The 14,387-nt window shown below is 42.0% G+C and overlaps 1 protein-coding gene across 1 annotated transcript in view; it reads left to right on the top strand.

Moving 5' to 3' along the window:
* The window catches only part of LOC116981961 (potassium voltage-gated channel subfamily H member 8-like), an 81,886-nt gene that overhangs the window by 57,480 nt on the left and 10,019 nt on the right, over positions 1–14,387 (top strand). Inside the window, exons 5-10 of the mRNA XM_033035211.1 lie at positions 1,089–1,332; positions 2,583–2,740; positions 6,242–6,449; positions 7,884–8,078; positions 10,508–10,707; positions 12,227–12,476. Coding sequence (XP_032891102.1) covers positions 1,089–1,332; positions 2,583–2,740; positions 6,242–6,449; positions 7,884–8,078; positions 10,508–10,707; positions 12,227–12,476 — 1,255 coding nt within the window. The remainder of the gene's footprint in view (positions 1–1,088; positions 1,333–2,582; positions 2,741–6,241; positions 6,450–7,883; positions 8,079–10,507; positions 10,708–12,226; positions 12,477–14,387) is intronic.

Below are 14,387 nucleotides of genomic sequence, written 5' to 3'. Positions count from 1 at the left end.
GTATGCTGTGCTATGAGTGGGTGACATGTTTAAGATTTATTGAGAACTTGAGGGGTAACCTTTTCACCCAGAGAGTCGTGGGTACTTGAAATGAACTGCCAGAGGAGATAGTTGAGGCAGGTACAATAATAAAATTTAAAAGACACTTGGACAGGTACAGGGAGGGATAGGAAAAGTTTAAAGGGATATGGGCCTTATGCGGGCAATGAGATAAGCTTAGATAAGGCATCTTGGTCGGCATGGATGAGTTGGGCTGAAGGGCCTGTGTTGTTTCTGTGTTGTATGTTGACTCTGACAATTTCTACAGGTTTATCCCAATTAACGTATTCAGGGAGTTTGGTCTCTTCTGCTGCACTCTAAAATGATGCTGATTGTAACCTTTGGGAGCGGGGTTTTATACATGAGTGTTTACATGCATTCCCTGGTCAGGGGAATTGCGGTTAATAAGGTAACATAAATGAGATAATGCCTGAGCTAGTTTGTCACTGGAACTTTTAATTTAATCCCAATTCCCTGCTCTTTTTGTGAACCTGTACTTTTCCACACCACAACTGCGTATCTAATTCCATCTTGAACGCTATGCTTCACATCAACAATCCCTTGTTAGTCTGCATTAAAAACTGAAGGCCCTTGTGTGATTTGTTTAAAGAATATCATGTCCTGTGTGTGTTTAAAGCAAAAATCTGAAACATTGAAAATAAAAACTTAATGAAGCAAATTATCTTCAAGCTACTTTAATCAATGTTAACAGACCAAGAAAATATATAACAGACTAATGTGTTATGTGATTTTATATATTTTGTTGCAATATAATAACATTCATTTACTTATAATACATAAAGCATGAGGTGCAATTTTTTTCACTCAGTGGGTATATGGAATGTGCTGCCAGAGGAGCCAGAGGTTGCTACAACGACAGTATTTAAAAGACTGTTACCTACTCTGTCTTTTGTTAAGCTTTGGTTCCAAAACACTCCAGGGTCTCACCCCTCAATGCCTTTGTGACATTTACTATCCTCTAAAGTAAGCTGAAAACTTTTGGAACAACTTATTGCTTCATTAAACGACTTCAATCTCTTCTTTGGCAGAACATGTTTGAAAGTAAGCCTAGTCTACCCGAGTACAAAGTGGCATCTGTCCAGAAATCCCGCTTCATCCTCCTGCATTACAGTACCTTCAAAGCTGGCTGGGACTGGCTTATCCTGCTGGCCACGTTTTACGTCGCGGTGACCGTCCCGTACAACGTTTGCTTCACGGAGAGCGACGACAGCTCCTCGACTTCCCGCAGCACCACCGTCAGTGACGTTGCTGTGGAAATGCTTTTCATTTTCGGTGAGGCAAATTTTCACTTCATTATTACTACCCCTGAAAATGCAATAGACCAAGTTTCCTTCAGGCCTAAAAGAGAACAAGAGGTTGCAGTTATTCAGTTTTCTTGAACAGTTCTTGACACATGTATCATTTTTATTTTGCCCATTTTACTAATGTAATAATTAGTTCACTACAACACATACTGATTGTGACAAATGTTCATATCCTTTAATGTTTCCATCACCCTTAAGTCGTTCAGTTGCTTGGTCATTCATTTCCCATTAATTCCATTCCCAAGCACTCTGACTGATTTACTAGATATTACACTGAACCGTAGGTGGCAATTGCACTTGAAAGTAAATTTAAAAATTACCAAAGGCTATACAATATTACGTGATTCTTGTGAATTGCTTGAAAGTGTTTGTAATATTCAATTATGGATTTGAGAGTCAAAAGCAGCCATGAAAATCCAGGCTCCATCCAAAGCACCGCATTTGCTGACATTAGTCCCTGTTTAGAGATACAGCATGAAAACAGGCCCTTTGGTCCACAGAGTCTATGCCAACCATCAATAACCCATTCACACTAGTTCTATGTTATCACACTTTCTCATCCACTCCCTACATATTCGGACAATTTACAGGGGCCAATTATTCTACAAATGTACACATCTTTTGGATGTGGGAGGCAGCTGGACCACCCGGAGGAGACCCGCATGGTCACAAGGAGAACATGCAAACTCCACACTCATAGCATCCGAGGTGAGGATCGAACCCTGGTCTCTGGAGCTACGAGGCAGCAGCTCTACCAGCTGCACCACTGTTTTGCCCTAGTGCTTGCAACCCCAGGTTCATTTGCTCCTACTGCAGGATCATATGTAAGGCCAGCAGCACATTGCCCATGGGGGTCCCGACCCCCAGGTTAAGGTCACTGACATGGAAGATGATGGTTAGCCAAGACAGTGACCATTTGAGAATACTGTAACTAAATTCCCACTTGTTTTCATTGAAGCCCCACACACGTGGACTTGTGAGGCTGGATTGGTGTTCATTAGCCATATTAAATCCAGCCTAGTAAGCAGCCTTGATCCACTGCAGTGAGCCTACCACCATAACATGTCCATGGCAGATGCCATCATCCTTATTGTACATTTAAGATTATTGGTTGGTGTTACATGCAATCTTCCATTAAATCACTTGTAATTATGAAGGCTTGGTTTACACTTTATTTCCTTCATTAACACTTCTTGTTTTATTCTCTTTAACCAACAGATATTATCCTGAACTTTCGGACCACATATGTCAGTCAGTCAGGTCAAGTAGTCTACGATGCTCGATCTATCTGCATCCATTATGGAACCACGTGGTTTATTGTGGATTTAATAGCTGCATTGCCATTTGATCTACTCTATGCCTTTAACATTACTGTGGTAAGTTGCATTTAACAGTTTTCTCTTTTACCAGGATCCACAGGTGAGATGATTAGCTGCATTCATTCCAATAATGAGGTCTGAGTTTTTCTGAATGGATAAGAAGCAGAATAATCTATTTAATTTGTATCCATTTTTATAATAACTTTAGTAAAGGCATGACTGTTTATAATTATGTTGTGGTGGGGGGGGGAGAAGAGAGCTAAGTGAGAATGAGTAAAAGTCGGCAGATGGAATTTAATTCTGATAAGTGCGGGATGATGTATATCGGGAAGGTAGGACATTAAATTAAACCGTAGGGCGCTAAGGAGTGTTGGCGAACAGAGGGACCTTGCGGTACATGTCCATAGTTCCGTAAAATTGGCATCACTAGTAGATAGGGTGGTAGAGAAGGCAAATAACACGCTTGCCTTCATAGGTCAGGGCATAAACCGCGGGCTCCAACCAGGAAACGGCCGTTCCAGGTGGCCCAGCCGCCGAAAGGACTCTCCCGACGCCGGGGCAAGACCACCCGGTGAGAACGGCCAGGGACATCGGGCCTCCGTAGAGGCAATTGCGGTGGCCTCAATAGGCCTGACTTTGGGGTGAACATGGGGTGGGGACTGGACATTGTGCCTTCCTCCACAGTGGTGTCCACTGTGGGGGGATGATTTTTATGTCTAATTTGTAGTCCTGTAGGTCTGTGTCCAAGATGGCTGCCGTGAAGAGAGAGTGGACGCTGGCGCGCTTTGGCTGCCGCTGCTCTCTCTTCACACTGTGTTTTTGATTTTCTGTTTTTGGATTGAATTCTGTTTTTAATTTGTGTCTCTGTGATGTCTTTATTACTTGTTATATTCCGATTATATGTTATTCCGATTACTATGTAAGGTGTCCTTGAGATGTCTGAAAGGCGCACATTAAATAAAATGTATTATTATTATTATAAAATATAGCAAATACGGAGTACTGGAGTAACTCAGTGGGTCAGGCAGCATCTGTGGAGAACCGCAGAGTAACTCAGAGGGACAGGCAGCATCTCTGGATAGAAGGAATGGGTGACATTTTGGGTCAAGACTCTTCTTCAGACTGAGAGTCAGGGGGAGGGAGATAGAGATAAGGAAGCGTAAGGTGTGAAAACAAGACATCAAAAGAGATGTAGATCAAGACTAATGGTCGGTGAGTACGGAGATCGGGGGTTTTAGAGTGGGACGAGAATATAGAAATAGGAATGGAAATACTTGCAGAGATTTGAAGACAACGAAGAAGATGTTAAATCCGAGGCATTACCTGTGTGGAAGCCAGTGCAGGTCAACATGCAAAGCTATAATCAGTGGTAAGACTTAGACCAAGTTAAGATAGCAGAGTGTTAAGTGAGCTGTTTATGTAGGTGGATGATGGGAGCGTAACCTGGACTGAGATGGAAGAGTCATACACAGACAAAGGCAAGGATGTGGATATCAGAGAGCAGATGAACTTTGAAAGCGGTGAGCACATTTTCACAGGTGGAAGTGGTCAGTCTTGTGCTGGAGTGGTTATATATTCCGAACATCAGCTGTGTCATTCCCAATGCTATCATCATGAATGGTCTTGTGTAGCCTTAGATAGAATACTGGGTTGGAAGTGGTGGGCAGAGGCAGAAGTTGTGGCATAGATAAATCCGAGGCAGCAGATTATGCCGGAGAGCTGGAGATGTGGTGGAGCTGAGTGGCATCATATCCATTTGAAATATCCATGGATTCGAATGATACAACCAGGGCAATGGATGGGAGTAAAGAAATACCCTTGTGGGATTCCAGAGTTAGCAGTGTAAGAGTGGAAAATAGATTATTGCAAATGCAGTTCAGTAAGAAGAGGGGACCAAACAAGAGAAATTCCAGTCAGCTAGAAACAAGGGAGGTGCTGGAGGGAAGACACAGCAGCAACTGTATCATAATGCCAGACAGGATGAGGAAAAAAGGCCACAATCATAGATGCAAGAAGTTGCATTGTCTGACTGATATGTGGGCCCCTCGGGTAGAGTGGTGGGAGCAGATATCTGATTGAAGGAATGGAAACATTCACATGCAGAGACATGGGCGCAGACCTCTGAAGCGGCAACTGGTGGAGGACAGGTGAGAACATGGGGTGGTGTCATGATTCTCCTAAAACAAGTGGATTCTTCACTCAAATCTGCTTTGGTTTAGACCTTATTAACTATTCTATAGTTAATACCCAATTGGATTGTTTCAATTAGACGATGGAACTAACTGTTATACATCTGTTATGCTGACATGCATATAATTAACAAAGTTTCAGTGGAATGATTCCATAACAATCTACCCACAAATTAAAGAGAGAAGCCTGTGTTGTTTTTCCAAATTCTCTCAGGCCTGCTGCTACTTGGCAAATGCCTGTCTGTTACGACAGCAAATATGAATAAATATGAATAAATAATGATCTGGATGCTTTCTCAGGGTGGGTCTGAAAATAGATTCTGCTTTATCACACTGCCCTGGTAGGATATCTATAGAGGGCAGAGTTTCTTTTGGGGGAAAACTTGTAATGATTCAGAGGTTGAGGCAAAGGTGATCAGTGATATTAAATGTGAAACAGGTAATTGCTGGATAACTTTTGTGAAAAGTTGGGAATGTAGAATGCGAACCAAGCCACTTTCCAATTTATCTGGGGATCAAAAATGGATCGTGTCCCAAGAGACCTGGCAGACAGGTCTGCAGAGGAAAGTGGAAACTATACCCACTAAGGTTCTCATCCTGATGTGGCTGCATTAAGCCGAGCATAGACCTTGGATATGCAACCACCAAGTGCCACTAGTGCAAAGTTCTACCTGTTCCTGGTGTTGTGAGGGATGGGCCACGACATGTTTCCATGGAACGGTCCTTTAGTTGTCTCCTCTATCTTGCAATAAGGTTCCTGCACAAAATATCTTTGCTCACCAATTACCTGCATGGATTGTCCTGGAAGCTCGACAAGAGAAGTAGATGGTGGATTCTATTGGATGGTTTCCTCAGTCAAAATACTGGTTTTGAGTTCACCAGGACAAGATGTCCAAGGATCATAGCTTTAGGGAGTATTGGTGGCTGAGGCGGAGACTCTGGACTTACCAGGGCCTTTTACTATTCATTCACAAGATGTAGAAATTGCTTACAATACCTGCATTTATCTTCCATCCCTAATTGTCCCCAAAGTGAGCTGGCGGTTACAGATAGAAGATGAGCAAATTGTGAAGCCAGAGGAAGAAATGTAGGTGGAAGGCGAGGGGGGGAAGGGAGAAATTAGTGCGAGTCCAGGTAGGGTGCAGGAAGATGGCTCAAAGAAATGTCGCTAACAGATCTGCTCTCCAAAAGTGATGGACCAAAAAATTCTTCCCACTCCTTCCTGTTATATTTTTCAAGCATCAATGTTTGCCATTTTAATGATCGGATCATTTAATTACTCAACGCGAATGCCCTGCATCAGTGCGGCGGCCAATTGAAAAGTCATCCAATAGTAAACATTGGATTTGTTTTCTGGTTTGTTTTCCAGACCTCTCTGGTTCACTTGTTGAAGACAGTGCGTCTGTTACGACTGCTGCGGTTGTTCCAAAAGCTTGACCGTTATTCGCAGTACAGCGCCATGGTCCTAACACTTCTCATGTCAATGTTTGCGCTGCTCGCTCATTGGATGGCCTGCATCTGGTACGTCATTGGCAGGAGGGAGATGGCAATGAATGATCCACAAACCTGGGATATTGGTAAGTCTAGGCCAAGCTTTGAATCATATAGGTATATCCTTGAACTAGATATTTATCCATCGAAGATCTTGATGCCACTATCCAATGCTCACTGTTAATGTTTAGTTTTAACTTCTTCAATATTACATCTAGTTTATTCTCCTTGGGACACTTCAGAATCTATAGGTGTTCTATTAATCCGATGCTTTCAGTGCTATTAGCTCAGAAATGCAGTGTCATTAACATAAATGAATTATTTATTCCAAGATTACCTCCAGTGTTAATGGCTCAGCAAATTTATTTCATGCTCTTAAATCAGCTTTAATGAAAATTAACATAGTTTAATGGGCTGTTGAAGGTTACTGGAACTTGCATTGTTGCATGGAACCCCTGGACCTAATTGTACATGCCTTCCCCATCAACATTTATGTACTGATTTTAAATATGTGATCACTGGAAGAGTTAGGTTGTTGTTGAAAGCCATGTTGTGGCTCAGAAGAGCTTTAACCAGGAACTTGGTTTCGGTCCACCTTCTTTCTGGTAGGATATCAACAATTTCACAAAGCTGCACCAGATTCAATCAGAATGGAGTGACGGTGTAATCATCCTCTAGGACACCGGTGATGAATAATAATTAAATATTCATGTGTAGATTTATCAGCCAATGTCATTAACACCAAGCAAAATCTGGATTTCACTTTCTATTGTGTCAAGTACTATGCAAACAAGCCTTTGTGTCACAAAGCTGGAGTAACTCAGCGGATCAGACAGCATCTCTGGAAAAAAAGGAATAGGTGACATTTCGGGTCGCCTTCAGTGTCAATGGTTTTGTATTAAGATAGGACAGATGTTTTTGGTCTTGTTGAACTCTGAGGTTCTTGCTAAGAACCTTGACCGTGATCTTGGGAGGACATGGAGGTCAAACTAACCTATTGATATAACTGCAGCATAACTAGAAAATAAACTCCACCAATGTCTTGTGGCCTATCTTAGTTCTTAGTGTTACCCACAGTGATTCTATCTGCTACTTTCTGATTTATTACACTTACAACTGCCAGTATAGATGCAAGTAAACAAAAAAAAAACAAATGTTTGAAGAACTTAGCGGGTCAAGCACCAACTGTGGCAGCAAGAGGTACAACCCAATGTTTCAGACTGCCTGAGAGGGAAGAGAAAAGATTGTGAAGAAACATGAGGTGTGTGGGATAGATGATTGAGGGTGAGTAGGCGATAGGTGGAACCAGATGGGGAGGGGATAATAGAGGTTGGAGATTATAATTGGAGGTTTCTCATTTCTGATAAAACTTAAGATGAAATAAACAGATTGGTGCATTTATTTCTGTTTTTGAGTGTATCTGAACCCAACAGATTTCTATATGAATATGTATTGGTGTGCCCAATTTTCAGATAGTCTGAAACATAAATTCCTGACCTCTGATTGTTTTTCTCCACCAGGTTGGTTAAACGAGCTTGGTAAACGTTTGGAGACTCCATACACTAATAACTCGTTGGGTGGCCCTACTGTTCGAAGTGCCTACATTGCTGCCCTCTACTTCACCTTGAGCAGCCTAACCAGTGTTGGCTTCGGAAATGTTTCTGCAAACACAGACGCAGAGAAGATATTTTCAATCTGCACTATGCTTATTGGGGGTAATTCATTGAGTTCGGACATGTTTGCTAAAAAATATATATATATATAAGCAACAATGGTAAAGGCTAGATAGTTCCATCACACAAGCCACATGAATAAAGGCTCAGACACCGCAGCAAGATGCTTCATAATCCACAACTCCAATTAGAAACATAGAAAATAGGTGCAGGAGTAGGCTATTCGGCCCTTCGAGCCTGCACCGCCATTCAATATGATCATGGCTGATCATCCAACTCAGTATCCTGTACCTGCCTTCTCTCCATACTCCCTGATCCCTTTGGCCACAAGGGCCACATCTAACTCCCTCTTAAATATAGCCAATGAAATGGCCTCAACTGCCTTCTGTGGCAGAGAATTCCAGAGATTCACCACTCTGTGTGAAAAATGTTTTCCTCATCTCGGTCCTAAAAGATTTCCCCCTTATCCTTAAACTGTGACCCCTTGTTCTGGACTTCCCCAACATCGGGAACAATCTTCCTGCATCTAGCCTGTCCAACCCCTTAAGAATTTTGTAAGTTTCTATAAGATCCCCCCTCAATCTTCTAAATTCTAGCGCGTACAAGCCGAGTCTATCCAGTCTTTCTTCATATGAAAGTCCTGACATCCCAGGAATCAGTCTGGTGAATCTTCTCTGTACTCCCTCTACGGCAAGAATGTCTTTCCTCAGATTAGGAGACCAAAACTGTATGCAATACTCCAGGTGTGGTCTCACCAAGACCCTGTACAACTGCAGTAGAACCTCCCTGCTCTTATACTCGAATCCTTTTGCTATGAATGTTAACATACCATTCGCCTTCTTCACTGCCTGCTGCACCTGCATGCTTACTTTTAATGACTGGTGTACCATGACACCCAGGTCTCGTTGCATCTCCCCTTTTCCTAATCGGCCACCAATTCTGCTGCCACGACAAAGTGCAGCCATGTAATATTGACAAATCGGGGGAAAAAACAGACAAAAAAACAAAGAGCAGAAGAGAGAATATATACTCTGCTGACTTCCCTTTTGGCTCATTGTAGTGATTGAAAAGTATCCAGTTGATGACATGACTCATGATTTCCTTATGAATGATCTATTTACTCAATAAATTCACCTCTTGGAATTTTTCAAGTGTTCAAGTAAGGCCTTGCGGAACACAGGTTAGAGTTCCAGTTCGCATATATACAGCCCCCAAATCTGGCCACTATGCACTAAGTGAAGTTCTGACCTGTGTTCAGGAAATCATGTGCAGGCTCGATCGAGTGTGAGTGTACATTAACAGATCTGTATTCAGGCACATGTAGGCTGACCCCTGTTTGGGAATGCCACACAGGCCTAACTTTAGACATACATGTGTCGACCTGAGTCTAGGAGTACATTCGCACATCCACTTTTATGTCTACCCCTGCAGGCCTGACTTTGGATGTACTCACACGGGCCAAAATTCAGGTGTAAATTCACAAGCCCACATTTGGGTGTACAACCACAGTCCTAGGCTCAGGTGTACCTTCACAGGGAAAATTCAAGTGTATCTTCACGGAGCAGAGTTCAGGTTTACTATCACACAGCAGAGATCAGGTGTACCTTCACCAAGCAGAGATCAGGTGTACTTATACAGAACAGAGTTCAGGTGTAACTTCATGGAGTAAAGATTAGGTGTACCTTCACAGAGTAGAGATCGAGTGTAGCTTCATAATCTGTATTTAGGTCTACATGTGCTGGCCAAAAAAAGTCCGTAAATGATGTTTCCCATTTGAAAGCATGCATGCTCTGCATCCGACCCCATTTAATTGGCCAGCCACCCATCGATCATTTACTGGATAGCCCTCTTTTCAACAATGCACAATTTGAAAATTCCCATGTTTACTTTGAAAACCACCGATAGCCTTATTCCTCCAACTCTGTAACATTCCCCAGCCATACATCCTTCTACAACCTCTGTATATCTCCGCCTGTAGCCTCCTGTACATGCCCTACTTCATTTAATTCACCAGGGGCATCCATCTCTTCAGTCAGGAATTCACACCACAAGCCATTCCAACACTCTCTCTTGATTTAAAACCATCCTTAAAATGCCCCCTGTCCATATTGCTTATTGTCACTCCTTCACATATTCTTTGTTTCAGTATCCACTGTCATATGAAGTGCCTTTGGTCTTTTTAGGATGTTAAAGGTACAATTGTATGTTGTTCTTCCTAATACTGCTGCCTTAAATAGTCGTCATATTATTCAACACCATCCTGAATCTCTAAATTCCTCATCCATTTTACTGTTATTAGAGGCCGTGCCAGGGACCACGCTACCTGTATTTCACTCCAATAATTCTTTTGAAAGCAGCTGATTCAGGAAATAATTGGGGAACAAAAGTCAAAAAGCCACGAACTGATAATGATTTGAATAATTTATCAGGAAATTAGATTTCCGTTTCACCTATTCCATTTTCTCTTCCAGCTCTGATGCATGCTGTTGTGTTTGGGAATGTTACTGCCATCATCCAACGTATGTACTCAAGGCGCTCTCTCTACCACACTCGCATGAAGGACCTGAAAGAGTTTATTCGAGTTCACTGCCTTCCGCAGAGCCTGAAGCAACGAATGCTTGAGTATTTCCAGACCACCTGGTCAGTGAATAACGGGATTGATGCCAACGAGGTACAAAATATAAGATGTTTGCTCTTACACTCATTCAGTCTGATCTTCAGTCTCTTTACCACGTGAGAGAGGAAGTCAGTGTTCAGATGAACTGATCCATTCTATACAGTATATCATTCAAGATGCAAGTGAGATCTACCATAGCACAGATATGGTGTATCATTTCAATTCACACTCCCTCTAGAGTGGGTCAGCTCCTGAGGAGGGTGAAATAATCGTAATATCATCCAGCAAGAGGTCAACATTTCAGAGGAGCATTCCCAAGGGAATACCAGATGGATCTCATGAGTGGGATAGACGCATATAGATCAGAGTGGAGAGTGCTGATTCTACAGGACCTAGAGTGGGAGGGTGAGAGGACGTTTGACTTCAGGGCCAAAAAGAAGGCAGCTGAACAGATAGTCTCAGGTTTAGATAGAGCATCCACCCTGAGAATGGAAAGTGAGAGTTGAAGCAGCAGGGAGAAGGGACTGAAGAACAAAATCAGCGGTTTCTTTGCTCTTCGTTGTGATCTTGGAGCAGCGATGGCCAGATGAAGATCCTCCAGTCCCGCCATAATTGGTAAACAGTAGTTAGGAGGGACCTATCTTCCACACAATTACTTGAAAGTATGGTTACATTACCCACCACATTAATACTTTAACGAAGAACAGTTTTACTCATTGCACTGGTATATCTCATTTTTTCCACACAATTCTTATGCAGACAGAATTAGAAAATAATTATTGGAAGATCTGCATGCCAAAAGAGATCAGCAAAGACTTGTCATTTTATTTGTTTGCACTGAAAAATGGATTAGCTTCTCAAACTGCATTTGATCCACGTCAAGAGAAAATAGGACTGGCTAGACCAGATTCAAATTTAGATCTCTGATATAATAGACTGGAGTACATTGTCTTCATTCTGTGTTGACGGCTCTAATCGGGAGAGGTGGCAAACACATACCTGCCGTAGCAGGGATAATTTCAAAGAAAGTCATATCTCTTTCCAGCAATGATTAAACTCTTAATTGAAAACTGTCTGATCTATTTAGCTTTTTAAAATCCACTAGGTTTTTTGACTAGCTGATTAGGATGTGCTTATCCTATAATGCCGCACGGCCATGCATGTATTAACTAAAGCAAGTAGGTCAGGGGGACCATCTGCTCCCTCTTCTCCAGGCTTCAAGCACTCCCTCTCTTCAATATGCCCATGCAGGAGCATGCTGGCTGCACCTGACACATTAGGGACAATTTACAATAGTCCATTAACCTACCAGCATATATGTCGTTATGATATGGATGGAAACTCCACATGGGGTAAAATGTATGCAGTCACAGGGAGAACATGCAAACTCTACTCAGGCACCATTAGATATCAGGATGAAAGCTGGGTTGCTGGAACTTTGAGAGCAGTCTATTAGGTGCACCACTGTGCTATCCAAATTATATATTTTTTTCATCACTGTGAATGTCCATTTAGTTTTGTACAAAAATACGTCTGGAAAATTACAGTCTAAACTTCACTTTATTCGCTGCAGCTTTTACGGGATTTCCCAGATGAGCTCCGTGCCGACATTGCCATGCACCTACACAAGGAGATTCTGCAGTTACCTCTCTTTATATCGGCCAGTCGTGGATGCTTGAGGTCATTGTCTCTCCACATCAAAACCTCTTTCTGCGCCCCAGGAGAGTACCTCATCAGACAGGGGGACGCCTTGCAAGCAAACTACTTTGTGTGCTCAGGCTCCATGGAAGTTTTGAAGGACAGCGTGGTGTTGGCAATTCTTGGTAAGGTCTCACAACGTCTGAGCTTATCTTGACTTTTCACATTACATTTTATATATTGACTTTTGTTGGATGTGGTTGGTCAAAGTGGCAGGTTTTAAGGGCTGTGTTTTTAAAAGGGGGTAAGAGAGTCAGCAGGAAGAAATATTTTAGGATGGCAATTCCAGAGCCTAGAATGTCAGCAGCTAAGGTTAAGAACATAAAGTAAAAAAGGACATAATATGGTCCCTTGAACTATTCAATAAAATCATGATTGATCATGTGTCATTTTACAGCCCAGTCCCCACTATGTCTGACTCCCTTAAAGTCCAAAAATATATCTGTCTGTCTGTTTGTCTGTGCATGTATCTATCCGTTTACTTAATCTCAGCCTTAAATATACTTGTGACCAATTCTTTTGACTCAGTTAGTTTGTTAAACTCAAGTATTCTTAATTGCACCATGTACCTGTCTAAATGTCTTTTAAAAGTTGTTATTGTAGTACTAGCCTCAACTACCTCCTCTGGCAGCTTGTTCCATATACCTATCACCTTCTGTGTGAGGGTTGTCCCATAGGCTCGTATTAAATCTGCCCCTCTCACCTTAAACCCATGTCCACTGCTTCTTGATTCCCCTACTCTGGGTAAAAGAGTATCCCTATCTATTCCCCTCATGATCTCATACACCTCTATAAAATCACTGCCGCCAGCGCTCCGAGAAATAATGTCCAAGCTTGCCTGACATTTCTCCCTATACCTCAGGCCTTCAAGTCCTGGCAATATTCTCATAATCTAATGCTACGAACCTGGCCAAGCTGACAATTTTGAAGTGAGAAAAAATCCTATTTTTAACCATAGAATTCAAGTCTGCTTGAAAAATCACATTTTAAACAAACATCACATTTAGGATACACACCTTAGTAGAATTTTCCAGCTTATTCTCTTTTGATGTTGGTTTCCAATTCTGATGATTTATTTTTCTAGATAATCAGATACAAAGTGCAACCTCCTTGATTTAAAATATTCCCATCTTAATTTGAACGACAATGGTCATGAAGTAGATTAAATTTTTGCCAAAGCACCAATTAGTTTATTTTGTTTATGCATTATGTTCTGGCAGTGTTAACCCATGTTGCAGTTGCTAAGCTACAAGTTTATATAACGTGAGTAGGAGGGAGTTATTTCACTGACTTGCTTATGTAATATGCGCTGCAAAGTGAGAACATCATGCAATTTTTCATGAACTAGTACACAATCCCCTTCTCCAATTCAAATTCAATTATTAAACTGGCTAATTTTCGCCTTTCAATGTCATTTTTCAATGAGCAAGAGAGGCAGCAGTGAATTATAAATGGGATCTGGATTTTTCTCAACGATAGAGTCTCTCTGAAGAAGGTCCGATGATTCAGAAACTCCTAGACACAAGGAACTGCAGATGCTGGTGAACCAAAAAGGACGCAACATGCTGGGGTAACTTAGGGGGTCAGGCGGCATAGCTGGAGAACGTGGATAAATGATGTTTCAGTCCGGGCCCGACCCAAAATATCACATCTCCATGTTCACCAGAGAGCCTGTCCAGCTGAATTACTCCAACACTTTGTGTCTTATTTAGAAGCACCCAATAAGCTTGAGTGATTTTATAGCATTCAAAAAAAATATTTAAGGTGCTGTTAAATATCTTTATCATGTGCAATTCTCAAAGATGCTGGATTGTTCTGTAAAATTCCATGTTCAATTGCTTTCTGGAGTGCTGGTATGGGTTCTTGGGGTGGAAGCTCAGTACCTCAAGCCTGATCTGCTGGCAGCTCACTCACGGCTGGTGGGCTGGCAGTTGACTCATGACTATTCCTTGAAGTTCCATTTCAAGCAGGGTGCAAGGCCACCAAATTCAAATCCGTGTTCCTACCATTTCAAGCAGGGTGCAAGGCCACCAAAT

The sequence above is a fragment of the Amblyraja radiata genome, chromosome 16, assembly GCF_010909765.2.
Source record: "Amblyraja radiata isolate CabotCenter1 chromosome 16, sAmbRad1.1.pri, whole genome shotgun sequence".
NCBI lineage: Eukaryota > Metazoa > Chordata > Chondrichthyes > Rajiformes > Rajidae > Amblyraja > Amblyraja radiata.
The sequence above is the reverse complement of the archived record's forward strand: the minus strand, read 5'-3'. Positions and strand labels throughout refer to the sequence as shown.